Consider the following 20,915-nt stretch of genomic DNA (forward strand, 5'->3'; position numbering starts at 1 on the left):
AGAGATACATGCCTCAGTCCTGTTCTGTGTGTAAGAGTGAGAGATACAGGCCTCAGTCCCATCCCATCCCAATGCTCAATGTGTAAAAATGAGCACACATAGAATGTTTTTGTAGTTTTTATTGTAAATTATTGTTATTTTATTACAAAATATATGCAAAATATTTGAATTCGCAAAACTATAATTCTCTCATATTTGTAAAGGAATAGTTCCACGCAGACTCCCCTGCCTGGCACCTCCTCTCTACTTTACTACGTACCTTCGGATTCCTGGCCTGTTTTACAGATGAGGCCAGACCGGTTTGGGCCTCTTGAACATAATGAACACAGAGGAAGTGATTTAGCTTAGTCACTCTACTGCTCTGACAGTCAGGCCCATAGGAGCCCCAGCCAACATGTTCTGCTCTGACAGTCAGGCCCATAGGAGTCCCAGCTAACCTGTTCTGCTCTGACAGTCAGGCCCATAGGAGCCCCAGCCAACATGTTCTACTCTGACAGTCAGGCCCATAGGAGCCCCAGCCAACCACCCAGGCTGCTGAGCACCTTGGTGAAACACACACACACAGTACATGATAAGCTAAGCTACAACAGAACTGCTTTTAGAAGCCATTCACACTCAACAGAAAAACATTCACTTAAAGGAATGATTGGTTCTAGGTTTAGAAGGCTGTATTTGGCAATTTATACTTGTTGGTAAAACATTAGCGTGTACTTTGCAATATTTTGTTCAGTCTTACTTTGCGTGCTGCACAACATAAAATTAATTTTATACAGACAAATCCCTTTTTAACAAACACAATCACCCTTAACTGTTGAAGGAGACAGATGCAAAATGTGCCGCTCATCCAACTCTCAGTTCACAGATTCCCATCTTAAATTAAACCAACATTGTCACGAGGAATAGCTGTCCCACCTCAGTCATGGTCCGACAGACCGTCACATTAGAGACATCGTCTGGAAACTTAGTCTGCTTGGACCTGCTTAGTAGAATCCCTTTAAATATTACAATATTTCTACAGGTCTGTATTGATTGATGCTGAATTTTGAAATGAAAGCAGCCTTGTTTAGTGGTTGGTTTGTGCTCTCTCCTTGGGGGAACGTTGGGGAACCCCTGGATAACCCCTGGATAACCCCTAGAGAACAAAGTGCTCAGGATGCCTTCTCTGTGCAGGTTCCTGGAGCTTCCTGCAGGTTGATCTTTGATCTGCAGAAAGAAATATCAAGTAATCAAATATCAATACATCATATATCAATACATCAAATATCAATACATCATATATCAATTAATCAATTATAAATACATCATATATCAATACATCATATATCAATACATCATATATCAATACATCATATATCAATACATCAACGTCAAAGAGTAAATAAACAGGACTACCCTGTGAGGTGTGTTTGAGGGGTACAGGTGTGTGTGAGGGGTGCAGGTGTGTGTGTGAGGGGTACAGGTGTGTGTGTAAGGGGTACAGGTGTGTGTGTGAGGGGTACAGGTGTGTATGTGAGGGGTGCAGGTGTGTGTGAGGGGTGCAGGTGTGTGTGTAAGGGGTGCAGGTGTGTATGTAAGGGGTACAGGTGTGTGTGTACGGGGTGCAGGTGTGTGTGTAAGGGGTGCAGGTGTGTGTGTAAGGGGTGCAGGTGTGTGTGTAAGGGGTGCATACCTGTTGTGGGCCATGTGGCTCTTGACAAGGTGTCCGGCGGTGAGAGCAGCCATGAGGGACAGCTCTCCTGCCAGCACGGTGGCACACACCACCCTGGCCAGCTGCCGAGCGTTCTCCCCCGGGCTCTCCTGGCACGCCCCCTGCACCCCCAGCATCTACACACACACCTCCATCTTACCATCAAGTCATCACACCATCCTGACGCAGTGTGTGTGTGTGCATGTGTGTGTACCTTGAGGCAGGCCTGCTGGGGGGGCAGGATGGTGCCCCCGCCCACGGTGCCCAGCTCCAGGGAGGGCATGGTGCAGCTGACGTAGAGGTCTTCTCCCCCAGGTCCACATGCTTCCATCAGCGTCATGCAGTTGCTGCTGCCCACCGTCTGGGCGGGGTCCTGACACAACAACAAGGTGCCCCACTTACTGCCTGAACGCTTTCACCATAGACACTGAAAATGACCCTCTTCTGAAGCTAACATGCTAGCCTGCCTCCACCACCTGAGTCAGTGCTAACTGTGCTAGCCTGCCTCCACCACCTGAGTCAGTGCTAACTGTGCTAGCCTGCCTCCACCACCTGAGTCAGTGCTAACTGTGCTAGCCTGCCTCCACCACCTGAGTCAGTGCTAACTGTGCTAGCCTGCCTCCACCACCTGAGTCAGTGCTAACTGTGCTAGCCTGCCTCCACCACCTGAGTTAGTGCTAACTGTGCTAGCCTGCCTCCACCACCTGAGTCAGTGCTAACCGTGCTAGCCTGCCTCCACCACCTGAGTCAGTGCTAACCGTGCTAGTGTCTCACCTGTCCACAGGCGATGTAGATGGCGGCCACCAGGTTAGCGGCGTGAGCGTTGTAGCCCCCGATGCTGCCGGCCATGGCCGAGCCCACCAGGTTCTTGTTGATGTTGACGTCCACCAAAGCAGCGGTGCTGGTCTTCAACACCTGGAGGACAGCATGAACACAGCACTCACAACACATGACATGACAGGGGCATGCTGGACATGTTTGCTGATGGCGTGTTGCTGATGGCGTGTTGCTGATGGCGTGTTGCTGATGGCATGTTGCTGATGGCGTGTTGCTGGTACCTCTCGGACCACCTTGGCAGGGATAGTGGCCTCACATACAGCAGACTTCCCTCGCCCCTCGATCCAGTTGATGGCGGCCGGCTTCTTGTCGGTGCAGAAGTTACCGCTGACCGCTAACACCTGCAGGTCTGGATACTGTTCCTGCAGCCTGGCCAGAGCCTGCTCTGTACCCTGCACACACACACACACACACATTAGTCTGTACCCTGCACACACACACACACACACGTTAGTCTGTACCCTGCACACACACACACACACACACGTTAGTCTGTACCCTGCACACACACACACACACACACACACGTTAGTCTGTACCCTGCACACACACACACACGTTGGTCTGTACCCTGCACACACACACACACAGGTTAGTCTGTACAATGCACACACACACACACGTTAGTCTGTACCCTGCACACACACACACACGTTAGTCTGTACCCTGCACACACACACACACATGTTAGTCTGTACCCTGCACACACACACACACACACACACACGTTAGTCTGTACCCTGCACACACACACACACACGGGTTGAGCAACCAGCACAATTTCCCCCAGGTGGAGGCCAGAGCAGGAACCCACCTTAGAGATCATATTCATCCCCATGGCGTCGCCGGTCCGGGATTGGAAGCGGATGTACAGGTTTCTACCAGCTAAGCCAATCAGGAGCTTCTGCACGCGAGCAAACCTGACCAATAAGAAGAGAGAGTTACAGGTAAGCCCCGCCCCTCACATAGAAACAAACCGAATAGAACTACGATGCAGCCCCCAGTCCCTGCCCCCTTCAGTCCCAGTCCAGACCCCCCCCAGTCCCTTCCCCCTTCAGTCCCAGTCCAGACCCCCCCAGTCCCTGCCCCCTTCAGTCCCAGTCCAGACCCCCCCCCAGTCCCTGCCCCCTTCAGTCCCAGTCCAGACCCCCCCAGTCCCTGCCCCCTTCAGTCCCAGTCCAGACCCCCCCAGGTGCTAACCTGCTGGTGTTGTCGAAGGCCTCCTGGATGGCGCTGAAGCCCTCGCTGCTCTCCAGCCAGGCCTTCACCTCAGCAGCCCTGCAGGCGGAGGGCAGCCGCACCAGCGGCCCCCGTGTCATCCCGTCTGCCAGGATCCTGCTGCTGGCCCCACCTCCCAGCTGTGGGGTCAGGGGTCATTTGAAACTCAAACTCACTACATTATGTGTTACACAGTAAACACATGCCTTCAGCATGGATCAAATGTGTCACTCACAGCTATTGCTCGGCAACCTCTGTTGGTGCTGGCAACCAGGCATCCCTCTGTGGTTGCCATGGGGACCTGGAATTGCCTCCCGTCCAGGTGCAACGGCCCGGCCACACCCACCGGCACAGGCATGTAGCCAATCACGTTCTCACAGCAGGTGCCCATCACCTGGCAAACAAACAGTTTTTTGTTATTATTTCTTATTAAAAAATGTTTTAACATAGGATTAAACGGTTACATAATTTTGCTATGTTCAGCTATATTTAGTATTCTTTTTGTAAAGTGATATGTACATTTTAATGCACCACTAAACAAATCCTGTTCAGGCAACACAGAAGGGCCAGATACCTGGAGAGGACACTGGTCAGACTAATCTGTCCCAGTCTGTTGTCCCTCAGCAGAACATCCCCTGAGCTGACCTTAGAGTAGTCGTAGTTGAGGTAGGGGAGGGCGGAGAGCGCTCCAGGGCAGGGCAGGCTGGACGCCAGCATGTGTCTGCGTATGGCCACGCCCCTCTCCGGTGTCTGCATCAGGGCCTCCAGCTTGTAGGCTGGAATGTTCTTGGACTGTACCAGCAGCATCACCTCTTCATCACTCAGGAAACCAGCTCCTTTCTGGAAACACAACAACACCCTGTTGATCCAGCAGCACTCAAACACTTCTGTTCTCCTTCACACATTCACATGCACACTAACACACACACACACCTGGCCCCTCGGAGTCCTGCAAAGTCAGCAGGTGCGATGTGAGGACACAGGCTGGTGGGGTCGCTGAGGTGCTGTAGCTGCATTAGCGTCCTGGTGTTCCAGGGTCAACAGTGAGGGAGCAGGGAGAGCTAAGCTCATTGAGGACGGCCTCTCTAAACCCCTCACACTGCTCTCCTGCAGAAAGCGTGTGTGTGTGCGTGTGTGTGTGCAGAGAGACTCACCTCTGGGTTTTTCAGTATGGACAGACACTCCTCCAGGGGTCGGGGGGTGTAGGGCAGGCTTGGCTGGGGGCCCTGGGGGCCTTGTGGGGGCTGAATCTGGGGGGTCGGGGGGGGCTGGGGTGCCTGTGGGGGCTGGGTGTTCCCCTCGTCCCCCAGGATGAAGATGGTTCTGTGCTGGAGTTCAGCTGTGGGGGGCAGCGGCCGTATCACCTCAGCTAGGGACAACAGGAAGTGAACACACCACAGGAAGTGAACACACCACAGGTCACCACCTCTGATAGGGACAACAGGAAGTGAACACACCACAGGTCACCACCTCTGATAGGGACAACAGGAAGTGAACACACCACAAGTCACCACCTCTGATAGGGACAACAGGAAGTGAACACACCACAAGTCACCACCTCTGATAGGGACAACAGGAAGTGAACACACCACAAGTCACCACCTCTGATAGGGACAACAGGAAGTGAACACACCACAAGTCACCACCTCTGATAGGGACAACAGGAAGTGAACACACCACAAGTCACCACCTCTGATAGGGACAACAGGAAGTGAACACACCACAAGTCACCACCTCTGTACGGACAGAGGTCATGTGTACGGAACACGCAGAGAACAGAGACACACGTTAACACACGTGTCTTTACGCACTAAAACCATCCACACAAGCCCTACCTCTTTCTTCCTTGGTGGCGATGGCCAGGGTGGGGGGGGTACGGGGGGGCATGGCGCGGGCAGTGGGCTCCGTCCTGCAGCAGGAGGGGGCCGGGCGGCGGAGGGCAGGGCTTTTCAGGGACAGGGTGGACTCCATCTCCACCTGCTCAAAGAAGACGTACTTCACCGCTAGCAGCAGAGCCAGACCCAGGCAGATCATCTGCTCCACATCCAGGCTCACCATCCTGGGAAGGAGGGAAAGAGGGAAGGAGGAGTGGAAGGGTGGATAGATGGATGGATGGAGGGAAGAAAAGAAAAGGAAGAGAGACTAAATGTAAGATTTTCAGCCAGACCACTCCTTGTTGAATAGTCTGTCTTACCTGGACAGGTAGAGCTAGTGACTCACCTGGACAGGTAGAGCTAGTGACTCACCTGGACAGGTAGAGCTAGTGACTCACCTGGACAGGTAGAGCTAGTGACTCACCTGGACAGGTAGAGCTAGTGACTCACCTGGACAGGTAGAGCTAGTGACTCACCTGGACAGGTAGAGCTAGTGACTCACCTGGACAGGTAGAGCTAGTGACTCACCTGGACAGGTAGAACTGCCAGAGGGGGGTGTCGGGGTTGATCCTCTTGGGGGTGTGCTGGTCCAGGCTCATGCCCACCTGGGGCTGCATTGCTGTGGCGTTGCCGGGGAAGGGCTCAGCAATCCAGCGGCTGTGGGCGTGGACCATCACCAGACCCAGGGACTACACCACCCAGGAACACGAGAGATCAGGTGGACTCTGTCTGAGTGTGTGAGCGTGTGTGTGTGTGTGCGTGTGTGTACCATGATCATCTTGACTCTCTGGGTGACGGGGTTGGGCTTGTTGTCCTCCTCCTCCATCACTCTGGAGAAGTGACCCAGCTGCCAGACAGGGTGGCCCTCCTGACTCTCCCTGGATAGCTGACACACACACACACACACACACACACATGTCCCAGAGTCAGGTCAGCAGTAGTGAACATGTCCCAGAGTCAGGTCAGCAGGTAGTGAACATGTCCCAGAGTCAGGTCAGCAGTAGTGAACATGTCCCAGAGTCAGGTCAGCAGTAGTGAACATGTCCCAGAGTCAGGTCAGCAGTAGTGAACATGTCCCAGAGTCAGGTCAGCAGTAGTGAACATGTCCCAGAGTCAGGTCAGCAGTAGTGAACATGTCCCAGAGTCAGGTCAGCAGGAGTGAACATGTCCCAGAGTCAGGTCAGCAGGAGTGAACATGTCCCAGAGTCAGGTCAGCAGTAGTGAACATGTCCCAGAGTCAGGTCAGCAGTAGTGAACATGTCCCAGGGTCAGGTCAGCAGTAGTGAACATGTCCCAGAGTCAGGTCAGCAGTAGTGAACATGTCCCAGAGTCAGGTCAGCAGGAGCCTTACCTCCAGCACCAGAGACACACAGGCAGGGAAGAAGGTCATGAACACAAAGTAGTTGGCCAGGACAGACATGCAGCCAAAGCAGCACATGATCTCCAGCTGGCGAACACCTGCACACACACAAACACAACCGGAGTTACTGACCTCCTCTACCACACACACAACTAGAGTTACTGACCCCCTCTACCACACACAACCAGAGTTACTGACCCCCTCTACCACACACAACCAGGGTTACTGACCTCCTCTACCACACACAACCAGAGTTACTGACCCCCTCTACCACACACACAACCAGAGTTACTGACCTCCTCTACCACACACAACCAGGGTTACTGACCTCCTCTACCACACACAACCAGAGTTACTGACCCCCTCCACCACACACAACCAGAGTTACTGACCTCTACCACACACAACCAGAGTTACTGACCTCCTCTACCACACACACAACTAGAGTTACTGACCCCCTCTACCACACACAACCAGGGTTACTGACCTCCTCTACCACACACAACCAGGGTTACTGACCTCCTCTACCACACACACAACCAGAGTTACTGACCTCTTCTACCACACACAACCAGAGTTACTGACCTCCTGTACCACACACACAACCAGAGTTACTGACCTCCTCTACCACACACAACCAGAGTTACTGACCCCCTCTACCACACACAACCAGGGTTAATGACCTCCTCTACCACACACAACCAGAGTTACTGACCTCCTCTACCACACACAACCAGAGTTACTGACCCCTCTACCACACACACAACCAGAGTTACTGACCTCCTCTACCACACACAACCAGAGTTACTGACCCCCTCTACCACACACAAAACCAGAGTTACTGACCCCTCTACCACACACACAACCAGAGTTACTGACCTCCTCTACCACACACACAACCAGAGTTACTGACCCCCTCTACCACACACACAACCAGAGTTACTGACCTCCTCTACCACACACAACCAGGGTTACTGACCTCCTCTACCTAACACAACCAGAGTTACTGACCCCCTCTACCACACACAACCAGAGTTACTGACCTCCTCTACCACACACACAACTAGAGTTACTGACCCCCTCTACCACACACAACCAGGGTTACTGACCTCCTCTACCACACACAACCAGGGTTACTGACCCCCTCTACCACACACAACCAGAGTTACTGACCTCCTCTACCATACACACAATTAGAGTTACTGACCCCTCTACCACACACAACCAGGGTTACTGACCCCCTCTACCACACACAACCAGAGTTACTGACCCCCTCTACCACACACAACCAGAGTTACTGACCTCCTCTACCACACACACAACTAGAGTTACTGACCCCCTCTACCACACACAACCAGAGTTACTGACCTCCTCTACCACACACACAACCAAAGTTACTGACCTCCTCTACCACACACACAACCAGAGTTACTGACCCCTCTACCACACACACAACCAGAGTTACTGACCCCTCTACCACACACACAACCAGAGTTACTGACCTCCTCTACCACACACAACTAGAGTTACTGACCCCTCTACCACACACAACCAGAGTTACTAACCCCCTCTACCACACACAACCAGAGTTACTGACCTCCTCTACCACACACACAACCAGAATTACCTGACATGGTGCCCACTCCGATGACCAGACACTCCACAAGGGCGTCCAGGGTGAAGGTGGGCCCCAGGATGGCCATGCCCCGAGCAATGTTGTCCCTCACCTCTTCCTGAACACACACAGGAGGCAATTGGCATTATAGTACTATTATTATCATCATATCTGACCACCAACATACTGTTGGAACTGAACTCCTGCTCTACTTTCTATATGAGACAGCTGCTACGGTATATAATGTGAGACAGCTGCTACGGTATATAATGTGAGACAGCTTCTATAATATATAATGTGAGACAGCTGCTACGGTATATAATGTGAGACAGCTTCTATAATATATAATGTGAGACAGCTGTTACTGTATATAATGTGAGACAGCTGCTACGGTATATAATGTGAGACAGCTGTTACAGTATATAATGTGAGACAGCTGTTACTGTATATAATGTGAGACAGCTGTTACAGTATATAATGTGAGACAGCTGTTACTGTATATAATGTGAGACAGCTGTTACAGTATATAATGTGAGACAGCTGTTACAGTATATAATGTGAGACAGCTGTTACTGTATATAATGTGAGACAGCTGCTACGGTATATAATGTGAGACAGCTGCTACGGTATATAATGTGAGACAGCTTCTATAATATATAATGTGAGACAGCTGTTACTGTATATAATGTGAGACAGCTGCTACGGTATATAATGTGAGACAGCTGTTACAGTATATAATGTGAGACAGCTGTTACTGTATATAATGTGAGACAGCTGTTACAGTATATAATGTGAGACAGCTGTTACGGTATATAATGTGAGACAGCTGTTACGGTATATAATGTGAGACAGCTGTTACGGTATATAATGTGAGACAGCTGCTACGGTATATAATGTGAGACAGCTGTTACAGTATATAATGTGAGACAGCTGTTACAGTATATAATGTGAGACAGCTGCTACAGTATATAATGTGAGACAGCTGTTACAGTATATAATGTGAGACAGCTGTTACAGTATATAATGTGAGACAGCTGCTACAGTATATAATGTGAGACAGCTGTTACAGTATATAATGTGAGACAGCTGTTACAGTATATAATGTGAGACAGCTGTTACGGTATATAATGTGAGACAGCTGTTACGGTATACAGTGCCCTCCAAAAGTATTGGAACAGTGAGGCGAATTCCTTTATTTTTGCTGTAGACTGAAAACATTTGGGCTTGACATCAAATAATGAACGTGAGACCAGAGATCAACGTTTCAGCTTTTATTTCCAGGTATTTACATCAGGATCTGATGCACAACTAAGAAAATATCACATTTTGTTTGAATCCACCCATTTGTCATGTGAGCAAAAGTATTGGAACAGATATACTTAAAACATATTTAAGTGAATAAGACTTAATATTTAGTTGCAAATCCTTTGCTTTCAATAACTGCAGCAAGTCTGTGACCCATTGACGTCACCAAACTTTTGCATTCTTCCTTTTTGATGCTTTCCCAGGCTTTCACTGCAGCCTCTTTCAGTTGTTGTTTGTTTTGTGGGGTTCCTCCCTTCAGTCTCCTCTTAAGCAGGTAAAATGCATGCTCTATAGGGTTTAAGTCTGGAGATTGACTTGGCCAGTCTAATACCTTCCATTTCTTGCCCCTGATGAACTCCTTTGTTGTTTTGGCAGTGTGTTTTGGGTCGTTATCTTGCTGCATGATGAAGGCTCTGCCAATCAGTTTGGTTGCATCTTTCCTTAAATTGGCAGACAAAATGTTTCTGTAGACTTCCGAGTTCATTTTGCTGCTGCCATCATGTGTTACATCCTCAATGAAGATTAATGAGCCCGTCCTAGAAGAAGCCATGCAAGCCCAAGCCATGACATTACCTCCACCGTGTTTCACAGATGAGCTTGTGTGTTTGGGATCATGAGCAGTTCCTTTCTTTCTCCAAACTTTAGCCTTTCCATCACTTTGGTAAAAGTTAATCTTTGTCTCATCAGTCCATAAAACTTTGTCCCAGAATTTTTGAGGTTCATCTCTGTACTTTTTGGCAAATTCCAGCCTGGCCTTCCTATTCTTCTTGCTAATGAGTGGTTTGCATCTTCTGGTGTAGCCCTTGTACTTTTGTTCATGAAGTCTTCTGCGAACAGTAGATAGTGATACCTTCACTCCTGCCATCTGGAGGTTGTTGCTGATCTCACTAACAGTTGTTTTAGGGTCTTTCTTTACAGCTCTCACAATGTTTCTGTCATCAACTGCTGATGTTTTCCTTGGTCTACCTGTTCGACGTCTGTTACTTAGTACACCAGTAGTTTTCTTCTTCTTCAGGACATTCCAAATGGTTGTACTGGCTATGGCCAATGTTTCTGCAATGGCTCTGATTGATTTTCCATCTTCTCTAAGACTCACAATTGCTTGTTTTTCACCCAAAGACAGCGCTCCGGTTTTCATGTTGTTTTCACCTCTGAATACAGTCTGCATAGACAAAACCTATCTTACCCAATCTGAACCTGAGTGTAGACATTCAGTGGTATTTATTGATTGAATAATGTATGTAATAGGACACACCTGGGCAACAAAACACACCTGTCAGTCATATGTTCCAATACTTTTGCTCACGTGACAAATGGGTGGGTTCGAACAAAAAGGTGATATTTTCTAATTTGTGCATCAGATCCTGATGTAAATACCTGGAAATAAAAGCTGAAACGTTGATCTCTGGTTTCACATTCATCGTTTGATGTCAAGCCCAAATGTTTTCAGTCTACAGCAAAAATAAAGGAATTGGCCTCACTGTTCCAATACTTTTGGAGGGCACTGTATAATGTGAGACAGCTGTTACAGTATATAATGTGAGACAGCTGTTACAGTATATAATGTGAGACAGCTGCTACAGTATATAATGTGAGACAGCTGTTACAGTATATAATGTGAGACAGCTGTTACAGTATATAATGTGAGACAGCTGTTACAGTATATAATGTGAGACAGCTGTTACAGTATATAATGTGAGACAGCTGCTACAGTATATAATGTGAGACAGCTGCTACAGTATATAATGTGAGACAGCTGTTACAGTATATAATGTGAGACAGCTGTTACAGTATATAATGTGAGACAGCTGTTACAGTATATAATGTGAGACAGCTGTTACTGTATATAATGTGAGACAGCTGTTACAGTATATAATGTGAGACAGCTGTTACAGTATATAATGTGAGACAGCTGTTACTGTATATAATGTGAGACAGCTGTTACAGTATATAATGTGAGACAGCTGTTACGGTATATAATGTGAGACAGCTGTTACAGTATATAATGTGAGACAGCTGTTACGGTATATAATGTGAGACAGCTGTTACAGTATATAATGTGAGACAGCTGCTACAGTATATAATGTGAGACAGCTGTTACAGTATATAATGTGAGACAGCTGTTACAGTGTTGAACCGTAACTAGGCAGGAGTAGAAGGAGCACCTGGGAGCTGGAGCTCAGGGCGAACTTGGCGAGCGCACAGGCCTTGGAGAGGTCGATGAGGAGGAGGAAGAAGGGAAGAGCCTCGCTGCAAACACAAGAAAGATGGAGGATGTGAGACTCTTATTGTTGTGATGAGGTAACAGAACCACGTGCTCTAACTGCACCAGTGACGAGGTAACACTCACTTGAGGCCAGTCAGTTCTTTATCCAGGAAGTGAACGACGACTGTGCTGAAAACAAAGCTGGAGAAAATGGTGAAGAGGCCGGCGATCCCTAAATTAGGCAGAGAAGGAGAAAAGGAATGTAGCTCATGTTTCACTTCCTGTGTGAAACAAGGTGAAGAGCTGCTGGATGCGTGTGGGAAGCGATGCGTGTGGAGAGCGATGCGTGTGGAGAGCGATGCGTGTGGGGAGCGATGCGTGTGGAGAGCGATGCGTGTGGAGAGCGATGCGGGTGGGGAGCGATGCGTGTGGAGAGCGATGCATGTGGGGAGCGATGCGTGTGGGGAGCGATGCGTGTGGAGAGCGATGCGTGTGGGGAGCGATGCGTGTGGAGAGCGATGCGGGTGGGGAGCGATGCGTGTGGAGAGCGATGCATGTGGGGAGCGATGCGTGTGGGGAGCGATGCGTGTTGAGAGCGATGCATGTGGGGAGCGATGCGTGTGGAGAGCGATGCGTGTGGAGAGCGATGCGTGTGGAGAGCGATGCGTGTGGGGAGCGATGCATACCCAGGATGTACTTGGATCCGAGCTGTCGCAGGTTCTGGAACTGGAAGTAGATGTAGATAATGGCGATGCAGCGTGTGATGGTCAGGATGATGATGTCACTGCTGAGAACCTGCTGGAACACGTAAACAGAGGCCACAAAAAATCAATAAACAAAGTCATAAACACCAGGGATGAGCCATAAAGCAATACCACATTCTAATGCCGTCTAATGATATTTAGTCATTTTAGCAGACGCTCTTATCCAGAGCGACTTACAGTAAGTCAGTAATGAGAAGGAAATCATTTGTGTCTTTATGTCACCAAAGTGTCACAGCATACAACAATTTCAAAATCCTTAAACTGGAGAAATACTTTATTGATCCATACTGCAATGTGTCATTCTTCCAGACACTTCCAATGAGGGCATCGTTTATGTAACCAGGGTGACAAACTGCTGAGTGTAAGTGTAAAGAAACTGAGAGGAATGTGTAGCGCAGTACGGTGCGTCCAGTACAGTGCAGTCCAGCTTAGTACCTCCTCCATCTTGGGGCAGTCGTAGTTCCAGCCGCAGATCTGGTTGTTGCCGGTAAACAAGTTCATGGACATCATGCAGATGGTGAGGGTTACCGTGCCAACGATCACCTCCCAGGGGTGAGAGGCCACCAGCAGCCCATGCAGGCGGAACAGCCGAGTCAGCATGGTGGAGGGGAAGGGAGGAGTCTGGACAGAGACAGATGTTAGGATTTAGGACTGAAGAATTGTCCCTGTGGTGGTGTAGGCAAGATGATTGTAGGTGAACATTAACTTGTCGATTTTAGTTTCCAACTTCACAAAGATCAATACAGATCAACTGTTTCATGATATTCATACTCGGCTGTTAAATTGGTTATATTTGATTCATTGACATCCAAGACAATAAATACATTTCTGAGCACTGATGTTCACCAAACTGCACACTGTGGACTGCTCCACTCCCCTTGCTTGGACACTTCAGCGCCTGACTTGCACGACAAACCCAAAATAAGAAAAAAGCAGCGGTAGCCAACCAAGTTCAGATGTGAACATTGAAGTCTGATGGATCTAATTTGACATCAGTTAAAATAGTCGAGCGGGCTTCTATGCACATGGCCAAATTTCCACTGTGATTCATGGTGAGCTTAGTCCGTCCTGCCCCAAGTTCTGTCATGATTCACCTCAGAGTCGCACACCACGCGTCTCGGAAGCGCTAAATAATAAAAATCGCCACTGCTAATGATGTTTGTGTGGGCTAACTAAAATAATATATTCACGTCCATCCCCAATGGACAACAATAGACAATACACATCTCTAATCCTAAACCCAGGTTGTTGTCTGCAAATATGCACCTCTCTTCACCAACCGTCTCTGGAGGAGATCCCTCACAGAATTGCTCCTCCCAAAGTTTATTCAATTTTTTCTGCTCTAGTGAGTTTTTCGGGGAATTTTTCCTTGTCTTCCTTGAGGGTTTAGGTTGGTTGAGGGGCAGTTCTATGGGCGTATTTGAAGCCCTCTGTGACATTGCTTGAAAAACGGCTGTACAAATATATATGTATATATTTTTTTTTTATATGAGAAACAACAGGCTCCACGCGCAAGCTGCCTCCACAACCACATATCAGCTCCTGATGCTGTACCAGCGCAATTACACTGCAGGCAACTGAACAAGAGACGGTGAGAGAAAGCCAAATTCAGATGTTGGCTGGAGTCTAATCGTCAATCTATAGTAGGTCAAACACATGTAGAAAATACATAACCTACATTGAAAAAAACATGAAGCAGTAACGTGATGGAAAACTGTGTTTCGGTTACATTATCATCAAGTGGGTTCTGTATTCACAGATGACAGTGTCTAGTTATTTGTTCTAGCTTAATAAAGGAACTCTGAATAGCCACAAAAAAACGTAAGCTATTTGTCTGCTACCGTTATTCTGCCCAAACTGTCTTGTATCCTTTACCAGCCATGTATACAGTATGTCAGTCACAAGTTTAACAGATCAGTTCGCTTCAATCAAATTGGTTCAAGAGATAGACCAACTTACCTGTGTCAGAATGGGTCAAAGAATTAAAGCGACTAAATGGATAATAGCCACTGTTTCCGTAGCCTACTCTTGCAGCGATCTAAAACGATGTCTTAAGTTGTAAAGTTAGTAACTAAATAAATTAAACTGTGTGCATATTTGTTTTATTGATACAATAAATAGGTTCATGCACACAGGCGCCCGTTTCCGTCCCATTCACACCGGAGACAGCTTGAGCAGAGGCCGCCGGCTTTTACCGTAGGTGCGTCGCGAGGTGGCATGGGACTGCGTCATCCGAGGCATGAGCCAATTACATTCGAAAGCTGCTTCACGAGTAAGTAAGGTCCACCCTGTTCCCTTAGCAACATGCACAGTGGGCGTGTTCTGAGCAGGGACGCGCGATCTCACCACTTGCTGAAAGCTCGAGCGACGCAGCATCATTGGTTCTCCTCGGAGCGGCCCTGTCCCGGTGCATCCCTGTCAAACTCATAATGTTGTTGAAAGGCGAACAAATGTACACGTTTCGTGTACAATCAGTTAATTATTTATTGATCGGTGAACAGATTTGTTTGTGCCGTAGACTTTTTACCAATCCACGTGTGGTCGTATATATCTTTTACATGGAATGGGAACACAAGAGATAAATGGGTGTTTAAAATAAAAATAAAACATTGAGCAGTGTACTAGGCTATCTTTCTGTGTAAGCTCATGTACAGTTAATTTAGGAAGGATCTTCGGAAATCTCTGCAAACCTGAAACACATAGGCTGCCTTAAAGACATTAAGTTAATGCGTGTCATGCAACTCCAAAATATAATAAAAAAAACGATTATAATAAGCACATTTAATATACTAATAATATTAAATGAAGAATCATATTATTAGGAGTGTAAAATATTTAAGTGAGAAAAGCAGAAGTCTTCGCGCTCAAAGTGTGGTGGAGCGGGTCTTTACGGCAAAAAAAAAACTCACGTGAAGCTAGTTTGCTAGCTTACTTGGTTATTGTGAAGTTTCAGCAAATAGAATGTGTTAGTGAGTGACATTTTGTCACAGCAAGTATGAATATGAGTTTCTCCGACACTGAATTTGTGGCAGCCTCTGAAGCCGGAGATTCTGAAGGAGATGTCGACTTTTACCTAGACAGGTGTGATTTTCTCATATAAGTTAACTAGCTAGTTTGCTACAGCCTAGAGCATATGCTAGTCAAGCTATTCAGGAATACCAGTAGTATTCATCTATATAGCTACACAGTTTGCTATAAATTAGCTCATTTATGTAACAAGTGATAGACAAATGAAATAGTGCTCTGCCTTAAGTTAGCACCACGGTGCTGCTAGCTAGATCCTCAACTGTGGCGGTTGTGTGTTCGACAGATTGATGTTTTCTGAGCTAATTGTGGGATCGCCATTGTCACAGACGTCGACCAGTTGCCTCATTAGCACCACCAGTCAAACAGGTAGAGCTGAACAGTAGGCCTATACTGAGGATATTTGTGTTTTACTTACTATGTCCGTTTTAATTGAAATTGTGCATAAAAGCAGCTAACTGTACTTCGTTCCTAGCTAGCTAGCTAATCACATTATCGTCCACCAGATATGTCTCCGCAACTTGGTTTCATGGCACATAAGCGTCTGTCAGAAGTACGTCTCACTCCCGTGAAGGTAGCTAGCAACGTTAGCTAGGATACGACTCATAGCTAAAATACTGAGAGGCTTGTAAAAGTGTCGCGCCATGTCGATGTGACCCTAATTTTTAAAGAACAAGTTGATAAGAGCATATTTCATTCTTCTGTTCCTGCTTCAGAACGTGGACAACGCTGTATCCTCAGCCAGGTGCGCCATCAGTTCAGGCCTCATGTGGATACAAGTAGAGGAATTAGACCTTTACACATATATTAAAACAATACATAGTAGTATAAAATGTACTTAACCCTTGTACACTCATGATAAGTATTTTCCTTTGCTAGGGAAGTTTTTACTACAGGTGATGCAAAAGGGACTGACCGTAGTGCCACTAAGCAGTTTGACAGAGGTGAGTTTTATTTTACTGTCCATGAAGATCAGTGTATAGCATCTCCAGGGGTACTCAATTAGAAACCCAAAACGTCCACTCACCACATTTCCATTCAGGTGATGGACAAACAGTGATCCAACAGTGATGGACAAACAGTGATCCAACAGTGATGTACAAACAGTGATCCAACAGTGATGGACAAACAGTGATCCAACAGTGATGGACAAACAGTGATCCAACAGTGATGGACAAACAGTGATGTACAAACAGTGATCCAACAGTGATGGACAAACAGTGATCCAACAGTGATGGACAAACAGTGATCCAACAGTGATGGACAAACAGTGATCCAACAGTGATGGACAAACAGTGATCCAACAGTGATGGACAAACAGTGATCCAACAGTGATGGACAAACAGTGATCCAACAGTGATGGACAAACAGTGATGCAACAGTGATGGACAAACAGTGATCCAACAGTGATGGACAAACAGTGATCCAACAGTGATGGACAAACAGTGATCCAACAATGATGGACAAACAGTGATCCAACAGTGATGGACAAACAGTGATCCAACAGTGATGGACAAACAGTGATCCAACAGTGATGGACAAACAGTGATCCAACAGTGATGGACAAACAGTGATCCAACAGTGATGTACAAACAGTGATCCAACAGTGATGGACAAACAGTGATCCAACAGTGATGTACAAACAGTGATCCAACAGTGATGGACAAACAGTGATCCAACAGTGATGGACAAACAGTGATCCAACAGTGATGGACAAACAGTGATCCAACAGTGATGGACAAACAGTGATCCAACAGTGATGGACAAACAGTGATCCAACAGTGATGGACAAACAGTGATCCAACAGTGATGGACAAACAGTGATCCAACAGTGATGGACAAACAGTGATGCAACAGTGATGGACAAACAGTGATCCAACAGTGATGGACAAACAGTGATCCAACAGTGATGGACAAACAGTGATCCAACAGTGATGGACAAACAGTGATCCAACAGTGATGGACAAACAGTGATCCAACAGTGATGGACAAACAGTGATCCAACAGTGATGGACAAACAGTGATCCAACAGTGATGTACAAACAGTGATCCAACAGTGATGGACAAACAGTGATCCAACAGTGATGGACAAACAGTGATCCAACAGTGATGGACAAACAGTGATCCAACAGTGATGGACAAACAGTGATCCAACAGTGATGGACAAACAGTGATCCAACAGTGATGGACAAACAGTGATCCAACAGTGATGGACAAACAGTGATCCAACAGTGATGTACAAACAGTGATCCAACAGTGATGGACAAACAGTGATCCAACAGTGATGGACAAACAGTGATCCAACAGTGATGGACAAACAGTGATCCAACAGTGATGGACAAACAGTGATCCAACAGTGATGGACAAACAGTGATGTACAAACAGTGATCCAACAGTGATGGACAAACAGTGATCCAACAGTGATGGACAAACAGTGATCCAACAGTGATGGACAAACAGTGATCCAACAGTGATGGACAAACAGTGATCCAACAGTGATGGACAAACAGTGATCCAACAGTGATGGACAAACAGTGATCCAACAGTGATGGACAAACAGTGATCCAACAGTGATGGACAAACAGTGATGCAACAGTGATGGACAAACAGTGATCCAACAGTGATGGACAAACAGTGATCCAACAGTGATGGACAAACAGTGATCCAACAATGATGGACAAACAGTGATCCAACAGTGATGGACAAACAGTGATCCAACAGTGATGGACAAACAGTGATCCAACAGTGATGGACAAACAGTGATCCAACAGTGATGGACAAACAGTGATCCAACAGTGATGTACAAACAGTGATCCAACAGTGATGGACAAACAGTGATCCAACAGTGATGTACAAACAGTGATCCAACAGTGATGGACAAACAGTGATCCAACAGTGATGGACAAACAGTGATCCAACAGTGATGGACAAACAGTGATCCAACAGTGATGGACAAACAGTGATCCAACAGTGATGGACAAACAGTGATCCAACAGTGATGGACAAACAGTGATCCAACAGTGATGGACAAACAGTGATGCAACAGTGATGGACAAACAGTGATCCAACAGTGATGGACAAACAGTGATCCAACAGTGATGGACAAACAGTGATCCAACAGTGATGGACAAACAGTGATCCAACAGTGATGGACAAACAGTGATCCAACAGTGATGGACAAACAGTGATCCAACAGTGATGTACAAACAGTGATCCAACAGTGATGGACAAACAGTGATCCAACAGTGATGGACAAACAGTGATCCAACAGTGATGGACAAACAGTGATCCAACAGTGATGGACAAACAGTGATCCAACAGTGATGGACAAACAGTGATCCAACAGTGATGGACAAACAGTGATCCAACAGTGATGGACAAACAGTGATCCAACAGTGATGTACAAACAGTGATCCAACAGTGATGGACAAACAGTGATCCAACAGTGATGGACAAACAGTGATCCAACAGTGATGGACAAACAGTGATCCAACAGTGATGGACAAACAGTGATCCAACAGTGATGGACAAACAGTGATCCAACAGTGATGGACAAACAGTGATCCAACAGTGATGGACAAACAGTGATCCAACAGTGATGGACAAACAGTGATCCAACAGTGATGGACAAACAGTGATGCAACAGTGATGGACAAACAGTGATCCAACAGTGATGGACAAACAGTGATCCAACAGTGATGGACAAACAGTGATCCAACAGTGATGGACAAACAGTGATCCAACAGTGATGGACAAACAGTGATCCAACAGTGATGGACAAACAGTGATCCAACAGTGATGGACAAACAGTGATCCAACAGTGATGGACAAAATCCCCATCCAGCCTAAGACCCATGTCACTCTTGAATGCATGCTCTTGTTGGGTGGCTGATCTAATTATTACACTGCATGTTGCTTGGTATGATGATTGCAGTTGGTTTATTTTGCTGGCCCTTACCTCAGAGTTCTGGGGGTAATTTTGTTTAAAGCCTCCATGCTTTGTGTCATAGTGACGTTTCAGGTTACCACTTTTGACAAGGGCAGCCGTCTCATCACAGATTAAACACATCGGTTTTGTACTACCCACCGGCAGCACAAATGCATTGTCAGTCCAGTCATAGCTATTTTTGGGGTTTAGAGCACGCCATGATTTTTGCTAGCGAAGAAACAGTTAGAAAATCGATTAACCTGCGTTGTTGCTAATGACACACACAACTATATCAAATACATAGGCTATAGCGCGAAATCACGCACCAATGAAAACTCGCTTGGATCATGACTACATTTAAATGTTGATTTAGGCTTAGGTCCAAATTGTATTGTATTGTAGTCCGTCTATTGAGTACCCCCGACCTAGACCCTCAGATCAGAACCCATAACCAACCTAGACCAAGAACTGTACAACTGCTGCCCCCTAGTGGGGCTTTCACGTCAGTGGTACTGCATAGCTAACATGTATTTTTAACCCTCATGTTTGCAAGGAACAGAGAGGGGAAGTGACATCAGCACAAGCTCCCATGCTGCTGCTGTTTCCCCTGTGGGGCCCTCCCAGCCTGATGGCATGGTGACCAGACACTCCAAACCAGCTGAGACCAGGGGTGTAGAGACCAGGGGGAGAGAGACCAGGGGTGGAGAGAGCAGGGAGAGAGAGACCAGGGGTGGAGAGACCAGGGAGAGAGAGACCAGGGGAAGAGAGACCAGTGGAAGAGAGACTAGGGGGAGAGAGACCAGAGGTGTAGAGACCAGCAAAAAAGAGTTCAGGGGGAGAGAGATCAGGGGAAGAGAGACCAGGGAGAAAGAGATTAGGGGGAGAGAGACCAGGGAGAGAAAGACCAGGGGTGTAGAGACCAGGGGGAGAGAGATCTGGGAGAGAGACACCAGGGGGAGAGACACCTGGGGGAGAGAGACCAGGGTGAGAGACATCAGGGGGAGAGAGAAGCAGGAGAGTAGAGAAGGCCCCTCCAGCTTCAAGGCAGACACACTGAGAGGTAACAACACACCCCACAAGCAGTGCCTTCATCTTAC

At 47.2% G+C, this 20,915-nt stretch overlaps 1 protein-coding gene across 1 annotated transcript; it reads right to left on the reverse strand.

Annotated features, from left to right (window-relative positions):
* Nucleotides 1-117: 117 nt before the first annotated feature.
* hmgcra (3-hydroxy-3-methylglutaryl-CoA reductase a) lies at nt 118-15,257 on the reverse strand. Its single transcript, XM_047023241.1, has 20 exons — nt 15,213-15,257; nt 13,302-13,487; nt 12,789-12,900; nt 12,247-12,334; nt 12,062-12,146; nt 8,604-8,709; nt 6,968-7,074; nt 6,386-6,502; nt 6,145-6,305; nt 5,578-5,801; nt 4,897-5,111; nt 4,388-4,582; nt 3,978-4,136; nt 3,725-3,882; nt 3,339-3,444; nt 2,746-2,916; nt 2,462-2,602; nt 1,902-2,060; nt 1,670-1,824; nt 118-1,203 (listed from the first exon to the last, which is right to left on the reverse strand). Exons 1-20 carry the CDS (start codon nt 15,243-15,245, stop codon nt 1,149-1,151), a joined length of 2,733 nt encoding a protein of 910 aa, XP_046879197.1. The 5' UTR covers nt 15,246-15,257; the 3' UTR covers nt 118-1,148.
* Nucleotides 15,258-20,915: the final 5,658 nt, after the last annotated feature.

Source organism: Hypomesus transpacificus, chromosome 7, assembly GCF_021917145.1.
Source record: "Hypomesus transpacificus isolate Combined female chromosome 7, fHypTra1, whole genome shotgun sequence".
NCBI lineage: Eukaryota > Metazoa > Chordata > Actinopteri > Osmeriformes > Osmeridae > Hypomesus > Hypomesus transpacificus.

Coding starts and splice junctions, on each gene's coding strand:
- hmgcra (XM_047023241.1), bottom strand. CDS start 15,245: ATGATGCTGCGTCGCTCGAGCTTTCAGCAAGTG. Junction 6,503..6,967: donor GTGTGTCTCTGGTGCTGGAG/GTAAGGCTCCTG, acceptor TGTGTGTGTCAG/CTATCCAGGGAGAGTCAGGA. Junction 5,112..5,577: donor CGCCACCAAGGAAGAAAGAG/GTAGGGCTTGTG, acceptor TGTTGTCCCTAG/CTGAGGTGATACGGCCGCTG.